This window comes from Ictidomys tridecemlineatus, chromosome 2 (genome assembly GCF_052094955.1).
Source record: "Ictidomys tridecemlineatus isolate mIctTri1 chromosome 2, mIctTri1.hap1, whole genome shotgun sequence".
In the NCBI taxonomy this organism is placed as follows: Eukaryota; Metazoa; Chordata; class Mammalia; order Rodentia; family Sciuridae; genus Ictidomys; species Ictidomys tridecemlineatus.
Window position 1 is genome coordinate 143,109,980 of NC_135478.1, and position 24,658 is coordinate 143,134,637.

The following is a 24,658-nucleotide window of genomic DNA, read 5'->3' on the forward strand; positions in this document are numbered from 1 at the left end:
ATTAATCATGATTCTTCCCCTCTTGATACTGCTTTTAAATTATGCTTACCTAAGAGATGGGGATGTTGCTCAGTGGTAGAGCATTTGTCTAGCATGTGTAAGACACTGGGTTCAACCCCCAGCACTCAAAATAAAATTTATGTATATATAAGAAACCTATTGAAGTTAAAAATCACATTTCTTTGATCAATCTTTTCTGTCTAGGATTCAGCAACTAAAACAGTTACTGGAGGATTCCACCTCAGATGAGGATGGGAGCAGTTCCAGTTCTTCAGAATGTAAAGAAAAGCATAAGAAAAAGAAGAAGAAAGAAAAGCATAAGAAAAGAAAGAAGGAAAAGAAGAAGAAGAAAAAACGGAAGCATAAGTCTTCTAAGTCAAGTGAGAGTTCAGACTCGGACTGACAAGAATTAGATTCTCTACAAAAATCAAACACTGTGGCCAAAGAACAGAGGGAGATGTGACCCAGGAGTAACAAGTGACAGAGGACATCTGGCTTCACAGCTGTGGATTCTTACCACCTTGCCATGGTGAGCTGTCTCCACTCAGGTGCTAGGTCTGGACTGCGCTGAATTCCTCCAGGAAGGCTTATTCATTGATCCCTCCCTGCTCTTTGCTTGAGTCTATGAGTCCCTTGAAAGGCCTCCTGCAGCCTGGCAGGACAGTGGGGTATCTCTGGGGAGGTGCTTTTGGGTGTTAGCACAGCTTTTGCCCTTTGTGAGTGACTCATTTCCCACAGGCTTTAGGCTGGACTCTTCTATGTTGTTGAGTATAATAAAAGCTTATGATTTATTTTAAAAATGTAGTTATTTATGAATAATATCAGCATGTGGTCCAAATTAAAAGAAAATTCTTCTTAATGCCTTTCTATCCCAGTTCCTTCCCCATTGGCTACCAATCTTACTAATTTGGTATTGACATCTTTCAGAAGTATATATCACAAATATGACTTTTTTCTTACATAAATACACCTGTGTACTGTTACTTTTTAAACTTAATAGTATGAAAGTAACTATCTTTTTTTTTACTCCTTTATTTCATTTATTTATTTTTTTATGTGGTGCTGAGGATCGAACCCAGGGCCTCGCATGTGCTAGTCGAGCGCTCTACCACTGAGCTACAACCCCTCTCCCTGAAAGTGATTATCTTAATACTGAGCAAATATGGCCTCGCTGCTATATAAAATGTAATGCTTATAGTCATCTGACATGATCTGTTGATTTGAGGGGAGTGGTTCGTGTAACAACAATGAAAACTCTTGTGTTACTTTGTGTGGGGGGGCGGGGAGATACTGCGGTACTAGTGTACTCACAGATGCTCAACCACTGAGCTACCTCAGTCTTTTTAATTTTTTGAGATAGGGTCCCACTAAGTTCCTGAGGCTGTCCTTGAACTTGGGATCCTGTCTCAGCCTCCTGGGAGCTGGGATTATAGATGTGTTCCATTGTCCTTGATTGACTTGTTTTTAATTGTCTGGACCTTGTGCCACTGAGATTTTCAGGTTTTTGACTCAGAAAAGATTTAAGAATGTAGGGATGCCACATCCTGGCATACACCCCTCACTTGCTTCCTCCTCCTATTGTCTGAGCAGCTGTGCTCTTGTAACTTAAACTGGTTAACAGCAGAGGTCAGGTGGCACCTGAAACTAAAAGAAAAATTTCACTGAGTCAAAGTGCAGCCTGCTGAAAGACAAGTGTGTCAGTCTACATCAAGCACATACTGCTGCTTTCAGCCCTCAGCGGGGGTCCTAAAAAATTACACGACCTTTTCCTGCCTCTTTTCCTAGGAACTGGATTATCCCCTCTGCAGAAAGCAGAGTCCAAGCCCAGAGCCTTGGAATACTTCCAGTCTTGGTCTTGGAATACTCCCTTAAATCACAAGAGTCCAGACTGGAATATTGAGGACCTGCTTGTTTGTTTACCTTGCTGGGAATTGAACCTAGGTCCTTGGGTGTGCTAGTCAAATACTCTGTCACTGAGCTACACTCCCAGCCTGTGGGATGTTTTGTCTGAAAACTAGAAGGCTAACCGAGTCAACCATACCTTCATCCTTCCCTAGCTCCTATTCCAAATCACCAGGTAAAAATCACACAGGACTGGACATGAAGTTCAGTAGTGGTATACTTAACTAATATGTATGGTATGATTGAACTCTGGGTTCAATCTCTAGCACCACGTGCACACACACAAAAAAAAAATACTAATAATAATAATACCAAACATATTATTACCCCTATCAGTTAATTACATCCAACTCAACTGAAAACTGAGCCCATAAAGCAGACCAGCAAAGTTTGCTAGTTGCCTATTCAAATCTTGTTGCTCACATCTTCAGGAACTGCATTTTCCATTCCTCTCCTGGAGGTATTATCAGCCCTCAGACCAACCTTAGCCACAATGACTTTGTCATCATTGTGGTATGCAGAATTTTAAGATGAACCCATGAGGGTTCCCCTTCATCTTCAGCAGTATTTAAAAAAATGGATTTCACTCTTACGATTAGGTTGTTACAGTTCAGGGAGAATGAGGTCATTTGAAACAGGGAGAATGAGGTCATTTGAAACAGGGAGAATGAGGTCATTTGAAACAGGGAGAATGAGGTCATTTGAGTGTTCTTAATTAAACCAAAAGAGCCCTTTAAAACTCCAGAATTTTCTCTAGCTGGTAACCAAGAGAAGAGATTCCAAGCCTATGAAAGATGTCATGTGCCATCACTGGCTTTTAAAGATAAAGACAAAGGGCCACAAGATGAGACTGTTGCAGACCCCAATAGCAGGTCCTGAGCAAGGAAATGCCTTCAGCTGAAAGCAACAAGAACTGAATTCTGCTTCCTCAGTGACATGGATGCATATTGTTCCCCAGAGCCTCAGGTAAGAGCCCAATACCACTGGCATTTTGGGTTTGGTTCACTGCAGAGCTAAGCAGAAAATGCAGCTGAGCCTGCCCCATCTGACATGGAGTTGCTGATAATAAATGATTGTGTGAAGCCTTTTTAGTAATTTTCCACAGAGCAATAGAAAACATTGCAAACTCTGCTTTGGGAAGGTAATGTCATTCATGATTATTTCTTGCTTGTCTACATCATTCTCTGACTACATTGAGCCCCATATCAGGACCAGGAGGCACGTGCCCTATTAGATCTTCTTTCTCAGTGCAGCTCAGATCACACTGTATTGCTTCATTGACTTGGGCATCAGCTATCTTAAGGAGGTCAGAAAGTGGAAAATGTAATGGCAGGGCAGGCATAAGGAATCTCATTTCCCCACAAAGACATTGAGCTTATCATGCACTTTGATGTCATCCTCCTAGTTACATAGCTCCATGTCTACATCAGGCTCCAAATCACAACCAAGAAGCTCAGGTCCTATTAGATGCAGTTCCTTGGTTCAGCTCATATCACATCGGATGCCTCCATCAGTTTTAGTGTTAATCCTCTTGAAGATGTAAAGATCTGAATGATCAGATCTCAGAGAAGGGCCACAGTGATACATCTCTCCTAGTATGGCAGTTCAAATATATCTTGTACTTCAACATCGGAGTCATGTTCTTGTGGCTCTTTGTTTTCATAAGCTTCCTTGTTTATTTCAGCCTCCTCATCTACTTCAGACTCTAGATCAGGATGAGCCCTTGTGCTTTGAGATGTTGCTTCTCAATCACCCTAACATCCAGTTGGATCACTGCATCAACTTTCTTGCACTTCTGGGTGGGTGGGGGGAAATGGTTCTCTTCACTGAGGTTCTTCTGGGCACTCACCTGCAAGCTCAGGTCTTCCGCCTCCATGCTGGACTAGAGTTGCCTCTCCTGCTGGAGCTGGCTTACTGCTATAGGCTTACACCCTTTCCTCTTTACATTATTTGGCTTTAGCCTACTGAAGCTCATCTCTGACTTTATTGGTAGTTGGCAGGATTTGGGGAGCAGTACCACATCCATTCTTTTTTTAACCTAAGGTCATCTCCACACCAGTACCTGACTTCTTCAACTTCCTCTTCTTCAATTCCCAAGTGCTGTTCCCATAGCCTCACACTTCTTTGCTCATCTGTATTTGTGATGTCCCCACCCTCAGAAAGGTGGCAGAACACACTCTGACTTTCATAAGAATGCTGGGAAATGACATTGGACTGGGCCACTTTCTCTGGTGTACTTTCATCATAGGCCAGGCAGGTCATACAAACAGATGCTTTCTTTAAACGCCCTTCAGAATGTGACTTCGGGAGATCCATTGCCCCTTTCTACTCTTTCTTTTTCTTGAGGCAGCAGAGCTTCCGAGAGGTGTGTTTGCATTCAGAGTGTTATCAGAAGGTCTCACACCATGTAGCTACCTCTCTGGAGCCACAGATGATAAAGCACCATTGCTTTTTCCAAGAATGTTTTTGGTGTCTGTGTCAACAGCTGAAGGGATACTGGTCATATTGCCTTTGTCATGGCTGATGGCTTGTACATGGGTGTATTGATTGGTGCACGTGTTTCTAGCCTGCTCAGGACCAGTTTGAGTCTCTTTCTTTGCTTTCTTTCTTTTAGATACCAGGGATTGAACTCAGGAGCACTCGACCTCTGAGCCACATCCCCAGACTTATTTTTTATTTTATTTAGAGACAGGATCTCACTGAGTTGCTTAGTGCCTTGCTGTCGCTGAGGCTGGCTTTGAAATCCCAATCCTCTGGTCTCAGCCTACTTACCACTGGGATAACAGGTGTGCACCACTGCCCCCAGTGTTCCTGTTTGCTTTCTTTTTCCAAATCCATTATAAAGCCAAAATTGTGTTGTATGATAAAACTTAGGGAATATAGGCCTCAGGTTAAGTGTAGACAATAGAGATTGTGGCACTATAATGGCAGCTCCAATAAATATGGAAAATACAAACTTCTATTTCTTTTATTAAAATTTATTTTTCAGTTGTAGTTGGATATAATACCTTTATTTTATTTGTTTATTTTTATGTGGTGCTGAGGATTGAACCCAGGGCCTCGCATGTGCTAGGCTACTGCTCTATCACCAAGCCATAGTTAGAATATGTTACTTCTTTTATAACTCTTGTAGCCAGTACCAATATTCACCTAGAAAGCACCAGAATGAGCATCTACTGGTAAAACAGAATTACTTCCAGGTCATTGTTAACTACTGCTTACCACTTCCTTCCTAGATTTTCCTAAGATTCAACAAAGAATGGACAATGACTCCCACACACACACAACTGAGTTAGTCTCTTTTTATTCTTTTGATAATCTCTTCCAGAGTGAACTATTTCTGTTATAGGTGATGAAATGTACAATGTTCCATACTTAAAATGTTGGCACTGCTTTTTTCCCTTTATTATAAGTTAGAATAAAAACTTGTTTTTTATATTCTTGTTTTTTATATTCCAGTTGCAGAAGTAGTTCTCACTGCAGGAATTATCTGAAGACAGTCAGCTTTCTAATGGTGGCCTAAAATCAGGCTCTAACTTTCTCCAGGAACACTACAGGTTGGATTTAGTTTAAACATGTATTAAACTAAGAGAACTTCTCTCAAATGAGTTTAAATGCTTTAGTTTTAGGCAAACCTACATGACATTCTTAAAAAAACAATGCCTCCACTCCAAATAAATCCCCGTCAAAATAAATGTGCCCAAGATGATTTCTTAAGTCTTGGTGTTGTGTGGATGACAAGCAGCAATAAGTTATGATGACAGATGATAGATCCAAAGCAACTGCCAAATTTGTTAACCTTTTTCCATTTCTTTTCTTTTTTTAAAAACTTTTTTAGTTGTAAACGGACAGAATACCTTTATTTATTTTTATGTAGTGTGGAGGATTGAACCCAGTGCCTCACAGATGCTAGGCAAGTGGTCTACCACTGAGCCACAATCACAGCCCCACATTTTTCCATTTCTAAACCATCCTTAAAGAAAATCATATATGGGGTCACACCATCCTCACGGTAGTCCAGGAGAGAGACCAGGTCATCTGGATTCATGTTTTCACCAAAGAAGAATTGGTAGTTTTTGAAATTAGTTTTTGAAATAAATGTACTTGATTTGTTCTGCAGCCCCTATCATAAAAAGTTTTACTCTCTCTGGTCTCTGTTCTTCAAGTTTGTCTTTGATTGACCTCATGTAATCTTTGATGTACTTCTTGTATGCTTCTTTTGTGAAGCTGGTTTCCTGCAAGTTTTGGTTCATGACAATATCAACACCAGTGATTACTGCACTTTTGGTGCCTTCACCCTTGGGTCCTTCGGAAGAGGCCAAATAAGCAAGTCATCAATGTTACCCTTTCTTTTAGTGACCATCTTGCTCTCCATCTCCAGGCAGAGCCTGTCTGAGATCTCCCAGATCTTGTAAATATTGGAGAGTATCTTGTCAGGACAGATGAGGTCCCAGAGCAGCGCTGAGGGGGAGGAGGGATTGGGCAGAAAAGGCCAACCCAGCCACACCTCAACCTCATATTTGGACACTGACTTGATCAGTGGAGCCTGTAGACCCCTTTTTAACCTCTACATCTAATATCTTTTCACAAGTTAGTTTGCATTTAACTATTGCCCATTGAACTACACACCAGCCCCATGTTCAGCTGTTTTTACAAGGGAAGAAGCCAAGGTAAAGAAATGTTAAAATTTTATTCAAAATTAGATTATTAAGAATGCACTCAAGGGCCTGGCACAGTGGCACATGCCTGTAATCCCAGCGGCTCAAGAGGCTAAGGCAAAAGGATAGAAAGTTCGAAGCCAGCCTCAGCAAAAGCAAGGCGCTAAGCAACTCAGTAAGTTCTTATCTCTAAATAAAATACAAAATAGGGCTGGGGATGTGATTCACTGGCCAAATGCCCCTGAATTCAATCCCTGGTACCTCCCCCCCAAAAAAAGAATGCATTCAGGGCTGGGATTACAGCTGAATGGTTGAACAGTTAGTTGTCTAGAATGTGTTCACTGAATTCAATCCTTAGTACCACATAAAATTAAATAAAATACAGGTATAGTATCCATCTACAACTAAATATATATATTATATATTTTTTTAAATTTTCTTAGTTCTTGATGGACCTTTATTTTATTTATTCATATGTGGTGCTGAGAATTAAACTCAAGGCCTCACTTATGCTAGGCAAGCTCTACCACTGAGCTACAACCCCAGCCCTAAAAATATATTTAAAAAATAATAATGCATTCATAGTTGGGTGTGGTAATGCATACCTATAATCCCAGGTGCACAGGAGGCTGAAGCAGGAGGATCACGAATTTGAGGACAGCCTAGGTAAGTTAACAAGATCCAGTCTTAAAATAAAATAAAAAGTCTGGGGATATAGTTCAGTGGTAGAGTGTCCTGGGTTCAATCCCCAATAAAACAAACAAAAAAAACATTCATAATAATAGCCCTCACATTTTAATTATATAGCACAGAATTGATTTTTGTTCTAATAAGTAAAAATTGCTCCTATCTCAAAAAGTAAAAGAGGATATCTGGGCACAGCAATGCATGCCTGTCATCCCAACAGCTCCGGAGGCTGAGGCAGGAGGATCTCAAGTTCAAAGCCAGCCTCAGCAACTTAGTGAGGCCCTAAGCAACTCAGTGAGACCTTGTCTGTAAATAAAAATATAAAAAGGGGCTGGGAATGTGGCTCAGTGTTTAAGCGCCCCTGGGTTCAGTCTCCTGGTACCAAAAAGAAAAAAATAAAAAAGGCTGGGAATGTATCTCAGAGGTTAAACACCCTGGGTTTAATCCCCAGTACCATAAATCAATAAATAAAGTGGGTGTAGCCATATTATTTTCAGAGAGAGCAGACTTCAGAGTAATGAAAGTGGTCAGGGATAAAAAGGGTTGTTATTTAATGATAAAGGGGACAATGCCAAGAAGACACAGCAATCCTTACTGTGTATACACCTATCAAACTACTTGTCAACCAGGCACATTGGTGCATGGATGAAATTCCAGCAGCTCAAGAGGCTGAGGCAGGAGGATTACAAATTCCAGACCAGCTTCAGCAGCTTATTGAGACCCTGTCTCAAAATAAAAAATAAAGGGGCTGGGGATGTGGCTCAAGCGCTAGCGCGCTAGCCTGGCATGCTTGCGGCCCGGGTTCGATCCTCAGCACCACATACCAACAAAGATGTTGTGTCCGCCGAGAACTAAAAAATATAAAAAATAAATATTTAAAAAATTCTCTCTCTCTCTATCCTCTCTCACTAAAAAAATAATAAATAAATAAAAAGGCTAGGTACATGTATGAGTGCACATATGGTGCAATGCTACATCATGTACAACCAGAGAAATGAAAAGTTGTGCTGCAGTTGTGTACAATGAATCAAAATGCATTTTGCTGTCATATATACCTAATTAAAATTAATTAATTAAAAATAAATAAATAAAAAGGGCTGGAAATGTAGCTCAGTGGACAGTGATAAAGTGCCCCTGGGTTCAATACCCAGTAGTGGGAAAACAAAAACAGACAAAACACAATTTCATCAAGTTATTTGTCAGTTTCTTTACAGTACTATAACTTTCTACTGTATCCAAAAATAAGAATAAGGTATTCTAACTTCAGAGAACCTGTAAGGAATTTTTTTTTTTTTTTGGTACCAGCAGGCCTTTATATGTGAGAAGATGAAGATCCTCTAGCCAAGTTGTATGGGGTCATCTCATACCATCCTCAGTAATAGCATACAAATGGCTAGGAAGCTCTAGACCATCTTCCTAATTCTTTTTTATTCTTTATTTATTTTTGCATTACAATTCTTAAAACACCATTATACCATAATTTATCATATCTCTGATTATATATAAGGTATGTTGACACCAAATTCACATCTTCATACATGTATTTTGTATAATAATGAGGGTCTCCTTTCACCATCCATGCTATTCCCCTTCTCCCTCCCTTTCCCTCCTTCCTTATCTAGAGGTAATCTTCCTCCCTTGCTCTCCCTCTCATCTTCCTAATTCTGTAAATTGATTCAGGGATGGGTTACAAAGCCATACCAAGGGGAACTATCTCTGGAACTCCTGCTAAGACTACTGTAAAGAGACAGCTCATCTCTGGGGTTATTATCCATACAGGCCTAGAAGTGTGGGGACCATCTATATCAGGATGATATCATGAACTCAAAATCCCTCCTCACAGTTTTCTACTTGGGAAGTTATCCATTGTACACAACACACAGTACTAACTACAGAGACCATTAAAATTATCATTGCTACCTGAAGAGCAGACTGGAGAATCACCCAATACCCCAAAGTTGTTCTTGTACCTACTTCCTATAAATGTTCATATGCTCTCCTCTTCCTTCCTCCGTGTCTGCCTTTTTTGCTCTCTGAAGTTCCTTCCTATTATAATTAACCACTATTCTGTTAGAAATCCTACTTGTCTACCCTCCAGTCTTGTCCTTCATATCATGTACTTTTTTTTTACTTCAATGTAGCAGCTTTCAGAATGTTTAGGTCTTAGCCCATGCCTGTATTCCCAGCAACTCCTGAAGCTGAGGAAGTAGGATCTCAAGTTCATAGCCAGCCTCAGCAACTTAGCAAAGCCCTCAACAACTTAGTGAGACCCTGTTCCAAAATAAAATTAAAAGGGCCAGGGATGTGGATGTGGCTCAGTGGTTATGTGCCCCTGGGTTAAATCCCAGTACCAAAAAAAAAAAAAGTTTAGGTCTTGTCGAAAAATATTTAACAAGGAGCACTAAATTTCAATGAAGGAAAATTTCCCACTTCAACAGGTTAACAACATAAGAGAATGTCATTTCTTTCTTTCTTCTGTGTGTGTGTGTGTGTGTGTGTGTGTGTTGGGGGGTGCTAGGGTTTGAATCAGGTCATCATGCATGCTAAGTACATGCTCTACCATTGAACTAAATCTGCAGCCCCAGAATAAGATTCTTATTTGACAACTGGGTAACCCTGGTCAAATCACTGCTTATTCCCTCCCTGAGTTCTTCATTTCCTCCATTTTGCAACAAAGACAGCAACATCTCTTCAGGTTGTTGGTATAGCAAATGAAAAGAATGCATTTCACATATTTAACAGAGAAACTAGCTATAACTCAAACTTTACCCCCCACACACACACACTTTTTTTTAAAAAATACTGGGGAATTGTACCCAGGATCACTTACCCACTGAGGCACATCCCCAGCCCTTTTATTTTTTATATTGAGACTGGGTCTCCTTAGTTGCTTAGGATCTCTCTAGGATTCTGAGGCTGTTTTTGAACTTGCAATCCTCCAGCCTTCAGCTCCAAAGTCTCTGGAATTGCAGGTAGCCACCGTGCCCCTGCTCAAACTTACATTTTAACATGAAAGGCAAGCACCTTTCTCTTTTGCTGCCATCTTCTCTTTTGCTTCAGGACAGCGTGAGGGAAGGGAAGTAATGGAGAAAAGGATCAGAAAAGCATCAGGCATTGGTTTATGGGGGCAGAGGTTATAATCCCACTGATCCTCTATACAGATTCCCTTACCTGTCCCAGTAACACAAACAGAATTGTGGACAAGATTCTGGAACCAAAGACTTGAGAACAGCGGGGCCATGGCCTGCATTAAAAAAAAAAAAAAAAAAGAGGTCTGGCTTTACTACCTGCAAAAGCTATGTTCATTTCAAAAATTAGTTCATTTTCAAGGCTGAAAGGTCTCAGGATAGGGCAGCAGCACCCATCCCTGTAAACTGCTGTGAAGGCAGAAAAATCATCCCAAACCCCTTTAGAACTCTAGGCCTAGGTGTCAGGTTCCAGAGCTTTTGCTTGCTGCCCACCTGGGAGCACAGTTCTTCAATGATCAGAGAAGACTGGCCCAGGCAGCTGTCTGGAGGACAGAGGTCTGAGCTCTGTTCTCCAATTAAACGCTCTGTGGGACCCCAAGTCCAAAGGGGTCGCGCCCTCCTGGGCTACACTCAAGGGCATCTGTGCAGGCCTATTTATCCGGCCCTCATCCTCAACTTCTCCAGCAAGCCCATCTTTCCTCTTCTCACCCCAAACTAGTCTCCAGACCAGGGGAGTCAGGCCTTGAAAACCTTTCCCCTGGTTGACCCTGTTTCCCGCCCTTATAACCAGGGCAACCAACAGCCCCAGGGCCACCACACCCGATCTCTGCATCGCTCTCACAGGCTTACTCCAACAAGACTCTTGGAACCTGCAGCGCCTCTGATGGGGACTGCTATGGTGGCTCCAGCTTTTATAAGTATCTTGGAACTATCAGGAGCCGCCTGTGGCGTGAGCGCAGCCTTTGGGCAGTGCGCATGCGTGGATCACGCTTTCAGGTACAAGTTGAGCATGCTTTCTCCTGCGTATGTCAGCTTCTCATAATTCTTTATGGTCTTCCGTAATTTTCCTCTTTAATACTCACTTTGTCCAGGTTATGACCCTCAGGTTCTGTTCTTCTTATCTACCTACACTCCCTGTGCATTTTCACCCAAGTATTCACGTACAACCATCATACTGCACACTTCCAAAACAGCATTTTCGTTCGGTGTACCGAAGTTTTATTTCAACAAAATACTTGTTGTTGGGATATGGATGCACAATGATTTCTTTAAGGGACCCAGGATGTGTTTACTAAGGTAATTAAGGTAAAATGAGGTCATGGGGCGAGACCTAATTAAATATGACTGACATCCTTTATTTATTTAAAATTTTTATTGGTGTGTTGTAATTATACATGATAGTGTGATTCATTATGCTATGTTCGTACACAAAACAATTTGATCGTCTCCTTCCAGAGTACTTTACCTTTGTTTTTCCTCCTTGTACCCCCAATCCACAAGCTCTATGCTATTGATTTCCCCTCTATTATTATTTGTATTATTTAATTAGTGCATTGTCATTGCATACATAAGCAGGAGTCTTTGTGTTATAATTGTACATGGACATAGCATAATTTGGTAGATTTTGTTTCTTGGTCCTTCCCCATGCCCTCCCCTGGAAATTGCCCTTTATTTTCTGGAAGAGTCTCTGTTATTTTCATATCAGGGATCCTATTATCTTGTCTCAGTGAGTCTGATTTTAGTGACCTTGTCATTCTTGACTCTGGCTCGTTTGTAGCTCAGCCTTCTAAAACTATGTGGTCTTCATAGTATAAGACTGAGAGCTAGCTTGGCTATCTCCTTTTGGTAGCATGAGCATTCCATTTGAGACTCGTATCCAAAGTGAGGGCAGTCTTATGTGACTAAGTCCTTTACCTATGGGGACTCCATTAACTCTGGGTCTTGACTGTCAATAATTGAATGGAATCATTGGACATGGAGCTGGTGCAGGAGAATTGGTTGTTGTTTGGAAAAATCAGAACACATGGTATCAGAAAATGGAATAATGTCTAGAATAGCCCTCACTCAGGGAAACCTATAGTTTAGGAAAAGAAAGCATACAAAGGTAGGGGATGTGCTGCATGAATTTCACTCCCAGGCAGTTGGTTTACATGATACATAAGGAAATGTAAACTGAAAAGAGAGATTGAGAGAGAGAGAGAGAGAGAGATATTAAAACAGTATTGGGTAAAGGACTAAGCTCAAATTTCAGATGGTTTGAACTTTGGTCACTAGCGTCCAAGGCACCCTCAGTAGAACATGTTATGTTGGAACAGCACATCTCTAAGACCTTTGGTCACTGAAAAGGTAGTATTCGTGGGAGCAGGACAAAAGCAAGAAACCTCTGAAACCAAGGTTTATAGTATGAAGCAATCTTTTTATACCTCTACCCCCCTGGATTAAACCCATGGGTGATATATCACAGATCCACATCCCAGCCCTTTTTATTTTTATTTTGAGGCAAGTTGCCATGGTTGGCCTTGAATTTGGAATCTTCCTGCTTCAGTCTCCCAAGTCTCTGGAATTATAGGTATGCACGGCTGTCTCATCTGTTTGATGTTGTGAAGGAGGCAGGTTATGGTGGGTCTTCAGTGCTTCTTCTGATCTTTCTTTCTTAGCCCTGAAGTTGCTGACATTTGAGGAAAGAAGCTGGTCAAAGATAAGGAGAGGAGGAGGAAGCCAACCTGGACAGAGTAGGGGCTTGAGAGAAGAGTCACACAGAACCTGCCCTTAAGCATACCTAAGAGTACTGAGAGTTAAATCAGCAGAGAAGAAGAAATTGGTTGAGAAAAGTGGTGGGGTAGAAAGCCACAGGTGATAACTGAGCAGTTTGAAAGGGAAGGGGGCACTGGGTATGGTGGCACACCGTTGTAATCCCATCAATTCAGGCTGAGGCAGGATGATTGTAAATTCAAGGCCAGCCTCAGCAATTTAGTGAGGCCCTAAGCAACTTAGTGAGACTTTGTCTCAAAGTAAAAAAATAATAATAAAATGGGGATGGAGTTCAAGGGTAGCCTTGAGTGCAATCTCCAGTATAAAAAATAAATAAATAAATAACATTATTCTTTCTTTGTGTGGGGGTAGAAAGACACAGGATAGTAGTTAACAGGAGTTGTAGGTGGTAAGAAGGGTTGTAATTTTTTTTTAAGACTTAGGGATTTGTACAATGACCCAATTCAGGCAAGATGACAAATGTCACAGACTCTTCAGGAGTAAAGGTATGGGTCATACCTCCAGGTAAAGAGCCAAGATCTGCTAAGGTGCTTGCTGAAGGTAGAGGGAATACGGAATGGGTAGTAGAAGAAGGTAGTTATAAATACTAACTACAGCCATGTGACCAGTTACAGAAACAAGGATTGTAATTGCCACTGATAATTCTTCCCTATTCCATTCAGAATATATTTGGCATATTTCCACATTCATTAAGAGGAAATTATTGTTACTCTTCTGTTATTCATCATGTAATGTAATATTGATTGACTTAACATCAGCAATGTTTTTGTTTTTTTCTGTTCTGGAGAAAGAACTAGTGCATTGGTTGTAGGAAGGATAGTTATGTTGGGTGGAATTATGACCTCAATATTGTGTTTATTTGGAGATTAAATATGATGTTAAGATTCATATTTGGATATCAATTTGGAAAGGGGTGGACTTGTACTGAGTAACTTGAATCCTCAACTTGATTGGTTGCAGGGATTGAGGGGATTATGGGTGTGTCAGTGAGGCTGTGTCTAGGAATGATTGGCATGTGGAAGAGCTAACTGAAATGGAGACCCTCCCTAAGCATGGGCAGCACCGAACAATAGGTTGATGGCTTGGATGGAATAAAAGTTGGAAGAACAAGGAAATAGGAGCAGAATTCAAGCAACATTCTTCTTCAATGGCTGCTACCATCATCTGAGGATATTCGACTCTGACAGTGATTCTCTAGAAGGCTTAGTTCTCAGACTAGGGTAGCACTGTTGATCCCCTTTTTTCTAAGGCTTTAGCCTCTTGAACTGTGCAGCTACTGGTTCTTCCAGCTCTCCAGCCTGCAGATGGCCATTGTGGACTATCCAGCCTCTGGTTGCATAAGCCAACCTAATAACTCCCTCTTTTTATAATTATACTTACATTATGGCAAGATTGCAATAAATCACCGAGTGGATCTTAAAAAAAAAAAAAGATTTAGGAATTTGTATTTTCCAAAGGGAGTGAGAATAAATGTTTGAATGGGTATTCTGAGGAGGCAGGAAAAGAGCCTGAGTACAATAATTTGTCTTGGTCAGAAAAAAGTCAGATGTTTGAGACTAGTGGGAAATGCAATCCCCAATTCAGGATTTTTTTTTTCTTCATACTGGATTGAACCCAGGGTCTTGCTCTTTTTATTTTATTTTATTTTTTTATTTATTGGGGGTTGGGGTAGAGGGGATGTGGCCAGTGTGTCATTGGGGGGTTCTTCTTCCTGCTGAGGAGGTTCTTCTTCCTGCCACCTGAAAACTTAAAGTCTAAAATAATTAGTGAAGAACAAAACACAGGGTCAGAAATATACTTACAAAAGACCTAAGCAATCTCATTCTACTTGGGACCTCATTTTGCTCTGAAACTTAACCTCTGACCTACTGCAGTCCTAAAGTCAGGAAAATACCACAGAAAAGCTCTGTGGAAACAGTTCTCAGAAAAGCCACAGATGGTGATTGCCTAAGATAGGCCAAGATATCTAAATATCTGAGATTCCAGATGGCCCCCACCTAGGTGTGGTGACCAATATCTAAACTAGAAGCCCTGCAGTTTGGCACATACCCCCCTTGCGACGGCCTCATGATTTAAACCAATCAACTTTAAGTCAACCTCTTGATCTAACCAATAATTCTTTCCAGATTCTTTCCCGCCACTTGATACGATAATCATGTTTTAGAGTTGTTGTTTGATTTTCCCTCGGTGTGTGATGATTTGCTAAGAGATGCTATGATGTATGTGGGGGTCCCTGCCTTCTCCAAAGAATGTATAATACTGCTGCAAACCCTGGGCTTGGGGCCTCTCAGCATCACCAGTTGCTGTGTGTGCTCGGAGGACGGAGCTAGCTCGAAATAAACACCTCTTTGCTGCTTACATCGATCTTGGTCTCTGGTGGTCTTTTGGGGGTCCCGAATTCGAGCATAACAATACATCCAGTCCACACAAGAGCTGGAAGTAAACAAGGGAAAGATGGCCCCCTGGTGATTTATTTAAGGAGGTACATCAAAGGCAGAGATAAGGTTCCAAGTCGGAGGAGTCTTGCTTCATAATGTCAGCAGGCTGATTGGCATCTTGGCAGCTCACACCCACCTCAGGTGCTGTATGGGTCTAGACAGATCAGGATAGAAATTCACAATGTCCCTGGTCAATTGACTAGAGAAAATGTCCACTGATCATTTCCAGACACCAGATGTTTCTATCCACTAGGCTTCCGTGCATGGTGACCCACACGGAACCCATGGATGGGTTTACGACGGTGTGTGTGTGGGGGGGGTGGTGTTAGACCAGGACACAAGAAAAGTACACTGACTCCAATTAAAATCAAATTAAAGCAAGCTTATTATTTCAACCAAAACCACAGGAACAAGACAGCAGCTGCAGTTTTCCTGCAGCCCAGCTTTATAGCCCAGAAAGTTACACAGAGGGGGGTTACAGATAACAGAACTCTGACAAGCATAACACTAATGGTAGTTTACATTTTTGCTGGCCCCAATATCAGAATTTATGAAGGTCATTAGAGCCTCAGAAAGGGTTGTTATCTGGCCAGGGAAGGCCAAGATTTGTGAGGCGTTACAAAAGTTTCAGAGAAGGGCTACTATCTGGTCAGAGAGCTAGGCATGGGTGAGTTCAAGGCACAGGCAGGCATTCCAAGCAGGTTCAGAATTTGCAGTAATTTACAGTAAAGCCGAAATTATCTTTTCATGGCTTTGTGGCAAGATGGCTCCAAATTTTAAGAAAAGATCAGGTTGGGCCTATCAGGGGGATTGAACTGAGGGGCACGTGACCCCTGAGCCATTTATTTTGAGACAGGATTTTGCTAAGTTGCCCAGGTTGGCCTCCATCTTGCCATCTTCCGGCCTCAGCCTCCCAAGTAGCTGGAATTGCAGGTGCGTGCCACTGTGCAGAGCCCCAATTCAGAAATCAAAGTGTATTAGCATCTGATGACCTTTTATTCATTTCCCCTGGGTAGATGCAGGAATAAGGCTTGAAGGAAGCAATGAAGTTTGGAATGACTGAGTGTATTATCAGATGGAGATTGTGTTTGAGCAGAAACAGCAGTTTCTGAAACAGAATAAAAGTTTTTCTTTCATACAAAAACTGTGGGGCTGGGGCTATAGCTCTGTGGTAAAGTGCTGTGCCTAGCATGCCCAAGGCCCTGGGTTCCATTCATTACCTAAATTCTAAAATCAAAAAACCCTTGAAGATAGGCTACCTGAAGGCTAGTTTTGAGGTTTCTTGTTATCAGTAAGAACCCAGTCTCCACAGATTTCACCGAGATCTCTGAATTTGGATATTTTCCTATCAACTGAGGCATTTTGTGTGAGAGGGTGTATAATGCCTGAGGTTTTTTAATGATTGCTATTTATATATTGAGGTTCCAGTTTGTGAACTGCATTCTCCACTCAGGATTCCAAATCACTATTATTTCTTCATCTCTGTTTTCAGGTGAGGACATGGAGATTTGGAGATGCTAATTAATCCACCTATATTGGAGAAGTTGCCATCATAATAGTTGGGAGAGGAGTAACCTGAGATCTTTGGATTCCTAAACCCAGTGCCTTTCCTGTTGTTGGGGTAGTCATTATTGCCCTCATTTTGATATTCTCTGTCCTGCTTTAAAAGAGATGGATTTTATTTTCCTCTCAGTTGACACTATTGATCCCAGATGTAGAATTCTTTTTTTTTTTCTTTGCTGTGCTGGAATTCAACTCCAAGGCTTCATGCTTGTTAAGCAACCCTCTACCACTGAGCAATATTCCTAGCCCCTTTTTAAAGATTTTATTATTTGGTTTCTGGTGCTGGCGATTGAACTCAGGCACCACCAGCTATACCTTTAACCAGATGGAAAATTTAAACATTAAATGTTTAAATTTTCCCTTTTGTTTTAGTCAGCTTATTCGCTGCTGTGACTAAAAGGAACCAACCAGAACAACTATAGAGGAGGAGAAGTTTATTTAAGAGCTCACAGTTTTTAGTTCATAAACAGCAGGCTCCATTCCTTGGGGCTCAAGGCAGGACATCATGGCTGGCAGAGTGTGACAGAGGGTAGCAGCTCACATGCCAATCAGGAAGCAGAGAGAGTCCACTCACCAGATACAAAATATATACCCAAAGCCAGGCCCCAATTCCCACCTCCTCCAGTCACACCTCACCACTTCAGTTACCCCTGTTAATCCCTATCAGGGGATTAAAACACTGATTAGGTTAAGACTCTCACAACCCAATAGTTTCTCCTCTGAATCTTCTTGCATCATCTCACATGTGAGTATTTGGGGAACACCACATCTAAACCATAACACTTTCCTCACCTTGAGCCTCTTTAACATTAAAGATGCAGGGCCTCACTAGTAGGCTCATTCATCCACTGCACAAATATTTGAGTACCAAAAAGAGACACAATTCTAGCCCTAAGGAAAGGGCAGAGAAAGAAAACAAATTGATTTTCCTAGAAAGCCTGATTTCTTGTCAATATTTGCAATAAGATGTGATTTTAAATCATCAGATTGGGGATGGGGTATAAAAAGTCCAATAACACCAAAGGTCAAGGCAGATGTGCAGTCACAGGAACCTGTATACACTGTTCAGGGGAATGCAAATCAATAAAATGGCTTTATAGAGAAAGTTTGAAGTATCTAAAAAAGTTTAAAATGGTCAGGTGTGGTGGCACATGCCTATAATCCTAGCTACTTGAGAGACTGAGACAGGAAAATGACAAATTTGAGGCCAACCTGGATAACTTAGGGAGATCCTATTGTCCAGAGCCATCTGTGGGCTGTGTGTGGACAGCATTGCAGCCTAGTGAATAGGAGAATCTGGTGTCTGGGAACTTACAGTGGACATTTTCTCTGGCTGACTGCCCAGACACATTATGAGCCCTATTCAAGCTCTGCCTGATCCCAAACAGCACTGGAGTTGAAGTGACCTGCTATAGCCAAACAGCCTCTCAGAGATGGGTGTGACCTGCCAAGATGCCAATCAACCTGTTGACTGCAAGACACCATGAAGCAAGACCCCACCCGAAACCTAATTCCTGCCCTTTAATATACCCCCTTAAATAAACTAGAGGCACCATTTTCAAATTGTCCAGCTCCAGCTCCTGTGTGGCCTGGATCTATCAGGAGCTGCAGGCTTCCTTTAATACTATCTTTTCTGACTCTTTGTCTTTTGTTTGTCAGCAGTTATTTCTGACTTTAAATTCTTAGGAGGCTTATCCCTCTGATTAGCAGGCAAGAGTTCTGTGGCAATGTGCTGCACCCCACCACCACCACCACCCCACCCTTGATACCATATCTCAAAATAAATAAAATTTCTTTAGAAAGGACTTGGGATGAAGCCTCAGTGATAGAGCTTATCTAGCATGCTATGGCCCTGGGTTCAATCCTTAGTACCACAAAATAAATACATTAAATAAAGTTGAAAAAGTGTCAACCCCTGTGAACTACCAGTTCTTCTAGAAATATCTTAGGAAAATATCTTGCATATGCATACACATTCATTTAAAATATTTGTCATAGCAGCGTTGCTTATAACAAAAAAAAATGAAAACACCTGTATGTCCATGAAATGAGAATGGACAAATAAGTTATAAATAAATGGCAAAATACTATATAGGAGGGCTGGGGATGTGGCTCAAGCGGTAGCGCACTCGCCTGGCATGCGTGCCGCCCTGGTTCTATCCTCAGCACCACATAAAAACAAAGATGTTGTGTCCGCCAAAAACTAAAAAATAAATATTAAAATTCTCTCTCTCTCTTAAAAAAAAAAAAAAAAAAAACAACTTAGGAGCCTGTGAAAGTGGCTTCTTTATAAAGGAGTTAAATGAACTGGAACTACATCAATCTACACGAATAAATCTCAAATACACAGTTTTAATTTAGAATTTATGAATAGAATTTATGAATATCTTAATTTTATAATTTTCCTTGATATTGTAACTGATTTATTTTTATTTCTAACTTGTTTAGAAGTGTATAGGAAGACTATTTGGATCTGCATATTAATTTTTTTTAAAGAGAGAGAGAGAGAATTTTTTAATATTTATTTCTTAGTTTTCGGTGGACACAACATCTTTGTTTGTATGTGATGCTGAGGGTCGAACCCTGGCCTGCACGCATTCGGGGCAAGCACGCTACCGCTTGAGCCACATCTTCAGCCCCTGTATGTTAATTTTAAATCCTAGCAACTTTGATAAAATCTCTTTGGTTCCATTTTGGGCAGATTTAACTAGATTTTTCACATAATATTTTTTCCTCCTTTCAGTAAATATCTTCTCGTTTGTCTTATTTGTTTTAATCTGTTAAAATCTTCAGCATGGGAACTGGGGTAGTGGCGCAGTGGTAGAGCCCTTGCCTAGCATGTGTGAGGCACTGGGTTCAATTCTCAGCACACATATAAATAAACAAAAATAATAAGGTTCTATGGGCTGGGGATGTGGCTCAAACGGTAGCGCGCTCGCCTGGCATGTGTGCGGCCCGGTTCGATCCTCAGCACCACATACAAAGAAAGATGTTGTGTCTGCCGAGAACTAAAAAATAAATATTTCTCTCTCTTCATTTAAAATAATAATAATAAGGTTCTACCAGCAACTAAAAAAAATTTTTAAAAAACAACTTCAGCATAATATTGAATTTAAAATGATAGCAGAGGGCTGGGGATATAGCTCAGTTGGTAGAGTGCTTGCCTTGCATGAATAGGGCCCTGGGTGCAGTCCCCAGCACCACACACACACACACACACACACACAAAAAAAAAGATAGCAGGTTTTGTCTTATATTTAATTACTAGGGATTAAATAGAAGTTATAATTGTAGTTTATTTTATAAATGACATTAATCAGGTCAGTAGGGTTTTTTATTACTAGTTGGCTGGGAAGTATTAGATTTTTGAATGAGTATTGTGTTTTATCAAATGTTTTTCTGCATTAATTTAAATAATCACGTTGTTTCTCCTTTGCTTTGTTAATCAAGCATACTTTTTTTCCTCCAATTCTATCCCCAGGGCAACACTACAACTGAGCTACAGTTGCAGCCCTTTTTATTTTTTATTTTGAGACTGGGTCTCACTAAGTTGCCAAGGTTGGCCTTAAACTTGTGGTCCTCCTGCTTCGGTCTCACCAGTCACTAGAATTACAGATGTGTTTCATTGTGCTCATCAGTAATGCACATATGGTACTGGGGATTTAACCCAGGGTGCTTTATCACTGAACCACATCCCCAGCCCTTTTTTACTTTTTTATTTACAGACAGGGTCTTGCTAAGTTGCTTAGGGCCTTGCTAAGTTGCTGAGGCTGACCTCAAACATGTAATCCTCCTGCCTCAGCCTCCTGAGCTGGGCACATTTCTTAGTAGATTTTTCTCTCATTAAACTAAAAAATAAGTTTAAAAAAATTGACCTTATATTCCTGGGATACTCCCAACTCAGTCATGATATATCTTAATTTGTACAATTCTAATTTCTGATATTTAGGATTTTAGAATCTAGGATTAGAAATGAAATCATTTATAACTTCCAATTCTCATATGGTATATGGTTTCAAGGGATCTTAGCCTCATCAAATAGGTAAGATAACTTGTCATCTTTTCTGTTGTGTACAGCAATTTGCAGAAGAGAATTTTCTATCTGTTCCTTGAAAATTTGGTAGAAGTTTTCTGAAAGAATGTGTTGTATATTTTTTTTTGGTAGAAAGGCTTGACTAGAGATGCATTTTATCTAATGTTCATAAAAATCTATTCATTTTTTTAACTTTTATTTTGGAGTATGTATGCTACTGGGGATTAAACCCAGGGCCTCGAATGCACATGTTAGGCCGGTCCTCTGTTACTGAACTACATCTCAGGCAGCCTCAAATTTATAGTCCTCTTGCCTCAGCCTTCCAGGTACCTGGGATTACAGGTGTGTACCATTGTGCCCAGCCTTCTAAATACTTTTTAGTTTTATTTTACAAATTTTGATATGTGGTGTTATCATAGTCATTAGTACCTAAATATTTTCTAACTTCTATTCTTTGCTCTTTTTTTTTTTTACTTTTTACAGTATTTATCCTTTTGTTTTCTGTAATTAATAAGAGGTAAGTTTTTCTCCTTTCCTTTCTTTTCTTATTTATTTATTCATTTATTTTGAGACACCTCTTGTTATATAGCCAAGTCTGGCCACAAACTCCTGACCTCAAGCGATCTTCCCACTTCAGCCTCCTGAGTAGCTGATACAACCAACAAGGACTTGCTACTATGCCCAGCATTAAGTTTTTCAATCTATAAACATTGGATTATTTTGATTATTATTTTGTTGATGTCTATCATATCTATTTATATTAAATGTCTAATTATATTAAATTTCAGTCAAAGAATTTGGTTTGTAAGCTACTAATACTTTGCTTTTTGTTTGGACTTGCCTTATGTGTGTGTGTGTGTGTGTGTGTGTGTGTGTGTGTGTGTATGTATTCAAGTTTTATAAATGATTTATATTACCTGGAAAAGGAGTTTATTCAAATCAAAATTTTTTAGTTCAAATTCTCTGAACACTTACTAATTTTTGGTCTATCTCATGTATAAGTGAAAAGTAGAGTTTTGTTTTGATTTTGTTTTTATTATTTATTTTTTTTGTTGTTGTTTGGTTTGGGGTTTTGTTTTGTTTTGTTTCATTGATGAGCACTGAACCCAGCAGCACTTAACCACTGAGCTATATCCCCAGCCCTTTTTATTTTTTATTTTGAGATAGAGTCTCTATAAATTGCTAAGATTGACCTCAAATTTGCAATCCTCCTGCCTCAGCCTCCAAGTAGCTGGGATTACAAATGGGTGCTAATATGCCCAGGTGTATGTTTAAAATCCCCCATTATGAGATATGATTTTTTGTTTTGTTTTGTTTTGTTTTTTTTGTGGTGCTGGGGATCCAACTCAGGGTCATATATATATATGGTGAATTCATGGCTTTAATATACATATAGATGGATAGATATAAAAATATATGCACAAGGGCTGGGGTTGTAGCTCAGAAGTAAAGCACTTGTCTAGCCCATATGAGGCACTAGATTTGATTCTCAGCACCACATAAAAAATAAAGACATTGTGTCCATCCACAGCTAAAAATATGTTTAAAAATATATATGTGGGTGGGAGAGGAAGGGAAGGGGCAGGGGGTTAGCAATGATGGTGGAATGTGATGAACATCATTATCCAAAGTACATGTATGAAGACATGAATTGGTGTGAACATACTTTATATACAAACAGAGATATAAAAAATGTGTTCTATATGTGTAATAAGAATTGTGATACATTCCATTGTCATGTATTTAAAAAATAAAAGCAATTAAAAAATTAAAATTCGAAAAAATATATATATATGTACATGGGTGTATACATGTATTTACATATATACAAATGTCACTCCATTTTTTTCTTTTTGTGATGCTAGGGATTGAACCTAAAGCCCAGGGTCTAGGTGAGTACTCTAGAGCTACATTTTGGGGTGTCTCTCTGTTTTTAAATAGAAAGAATAAGTGTTCAACAGTAGGAATTTGTGTGACTTGTGTTTGTTCCCATAATAACATTTATAATTGTGTGTGCAGGTATATGCTTACATCTGCTTAGATTGTGTTTTGTTTGCTGAAAAGGCCTAAATCAACAATACCTCAGGAATAAAGAGCACAACTTGTTCCCAGAGCTTGTTTCTAAATACTGTTCTCTACTAAAAGGAATCAGAACTTTTTGGAGAAATTGCTGATTCTAGAGCTCAGGCAGGGTAATCAAGATGAGCCTGGAATATCTTATGCCAGAAGATAAGGGGACACAAAGAATAAGGGGGACACACTGAAAGGACATAGGAGCTGGGTGTGGTTGCGCACACTTGTATTCCCAGCAACTCAGGAGGCTGAGAGGCAAGAAAATCACAAGCTTGAGGCAACCTCAGCAACTTAAGACCCCAAGCAACTTAGTGAGACTTTGTCTCAAAATAAAAAATAAAAAGGGCTGGGGATATAATTCAGTGGTAAAGCATCCCTATGTTAAATCTCTAGTATCCCCTGCAAAAAAAAAAAAAAAAAAGTTCATAGGAGTCAGCTCCTATGGTCACCTACTTGCCAAATCTGGACACATGAGCATTTAAAGAAAGAATGATAGTAATAGGTCATGACCCATTTTTAAAAAGAGTCTCAGGGCTGGGGTTGTAGTGTGATGCCAGATTCGAGGGACCCCAATAGACCTCCAGGAGCTGAACCTATGCAAGCACACAAAAGTCTTTATTGCAAGCTCGAGCCTGGACTCACAACCCGTTCCCGTCATAGCGGTCCCAGGGAGTGAGTCCTGATCCTTTGTCCAGTGAGATTTTATAGGTTTTTGGGGGATACTCTATGCATCACAACACCACACAACAAATCATTCCACATCGCGGGAAAGTCAAACAACTCTTAACATTGATTAGCACATTCACTGGCGGGAACAATTTGGTTAGGGGTGATTGGTTAGTACAAGAGGGGGATTCCTTTGAACTGATTGGTTTAGACCACGAGGAGTGTACATGCTAAACTACATGGCTTCCCAACATGTAATCAACCACCATAAACTACTGGGGGATCATCTGGCATCCTAGGTATTTTCCCTGTCTTATGCTGATTGGAGGTTGCTAGGGGGGTTGCTATGGGTCCTCACCTAGCTTAACTGAGTCAGAGACACCTGGTGCCTCAGTCCTCTCTGTTATTTACAGACAAACAACTCAGCAGGGTGGGTATGTGCCTAGGAGTGCTCTGTGGGTTTTTCCAAGGACAAGGGTCACGCCCCCTTCCTTAGGACAGGCCTTGAAGTAGAAGCTGCCGTTATTTATTTATTTTTTTGAATGGAGTCACATTAGTTTCTCAGTAGCTCTGTGGTAGAGTACTTGCCTAGCATGTGTGAGGCCCTGGGTTCAATTCTCAGCACCACATAAAAATAAATAAATAAAGGTGTAAAAAAAGATAATAAAATAAAAGTATTGTGTCCATCTACAACTATACAACTAAAAAAGATATATTTTTTAAAAAGAATCTGTGATAAATGTATAATAAGGGAAATCTCTCCCTTTATTTTTAATTTGAATCCCAACTAATAAATGTAGAAGGAATAATGAATTTAGAAAATCACCATTTGTCACTGCACACCAAGAATGGCATCTGGGCAAGATGATGCACACCTGCAATCCCAACAGCTACGGA

The 24,658-nt window shown here is 40.3% G+C and overlaps 1 protein-coding gene and 1 pseudogene across 9 annotated transcripts in view; one reads left to right on the plus strand and one right to left on the minus strand.

Moving 5' to 3' along the window:
• Rp9 (RP9 pre-mRNA splicing factor) overlaps positions 1-23,135 on the plus strand; it is a 40,563-nt gene extending 17,428 nt beyond the window's left edge. For 2 of the 9 annotated variants that reach the window (XM_005319179.5, XM_040291828.2), the window contains one exon: positions 205-800. In XM_005319179.5, the coding sequence (XP_005319236.1) occupies positions 205-403 (199 nt within the window). In that variant the 3' untranslated portion in view covers positions 404-800. Of the gene's footprint in view, positions 1-204; positions 801-2,647; positions 15,347-16,918 lie in introns of those variants that run through there. The other 7 variants (XR_002483308.3, XR_013435064.1, XR_013435062.1 and 4 more) reach the window with 7 other exon arrangements.
• Positions 5,810-6,280, minus strand: LOC101976505 (translationally-controlled tumor protein-like; annotated as a pseudogene).
• Positions 23,136-24,658: the final 1,523 nt, after the last annotated feature.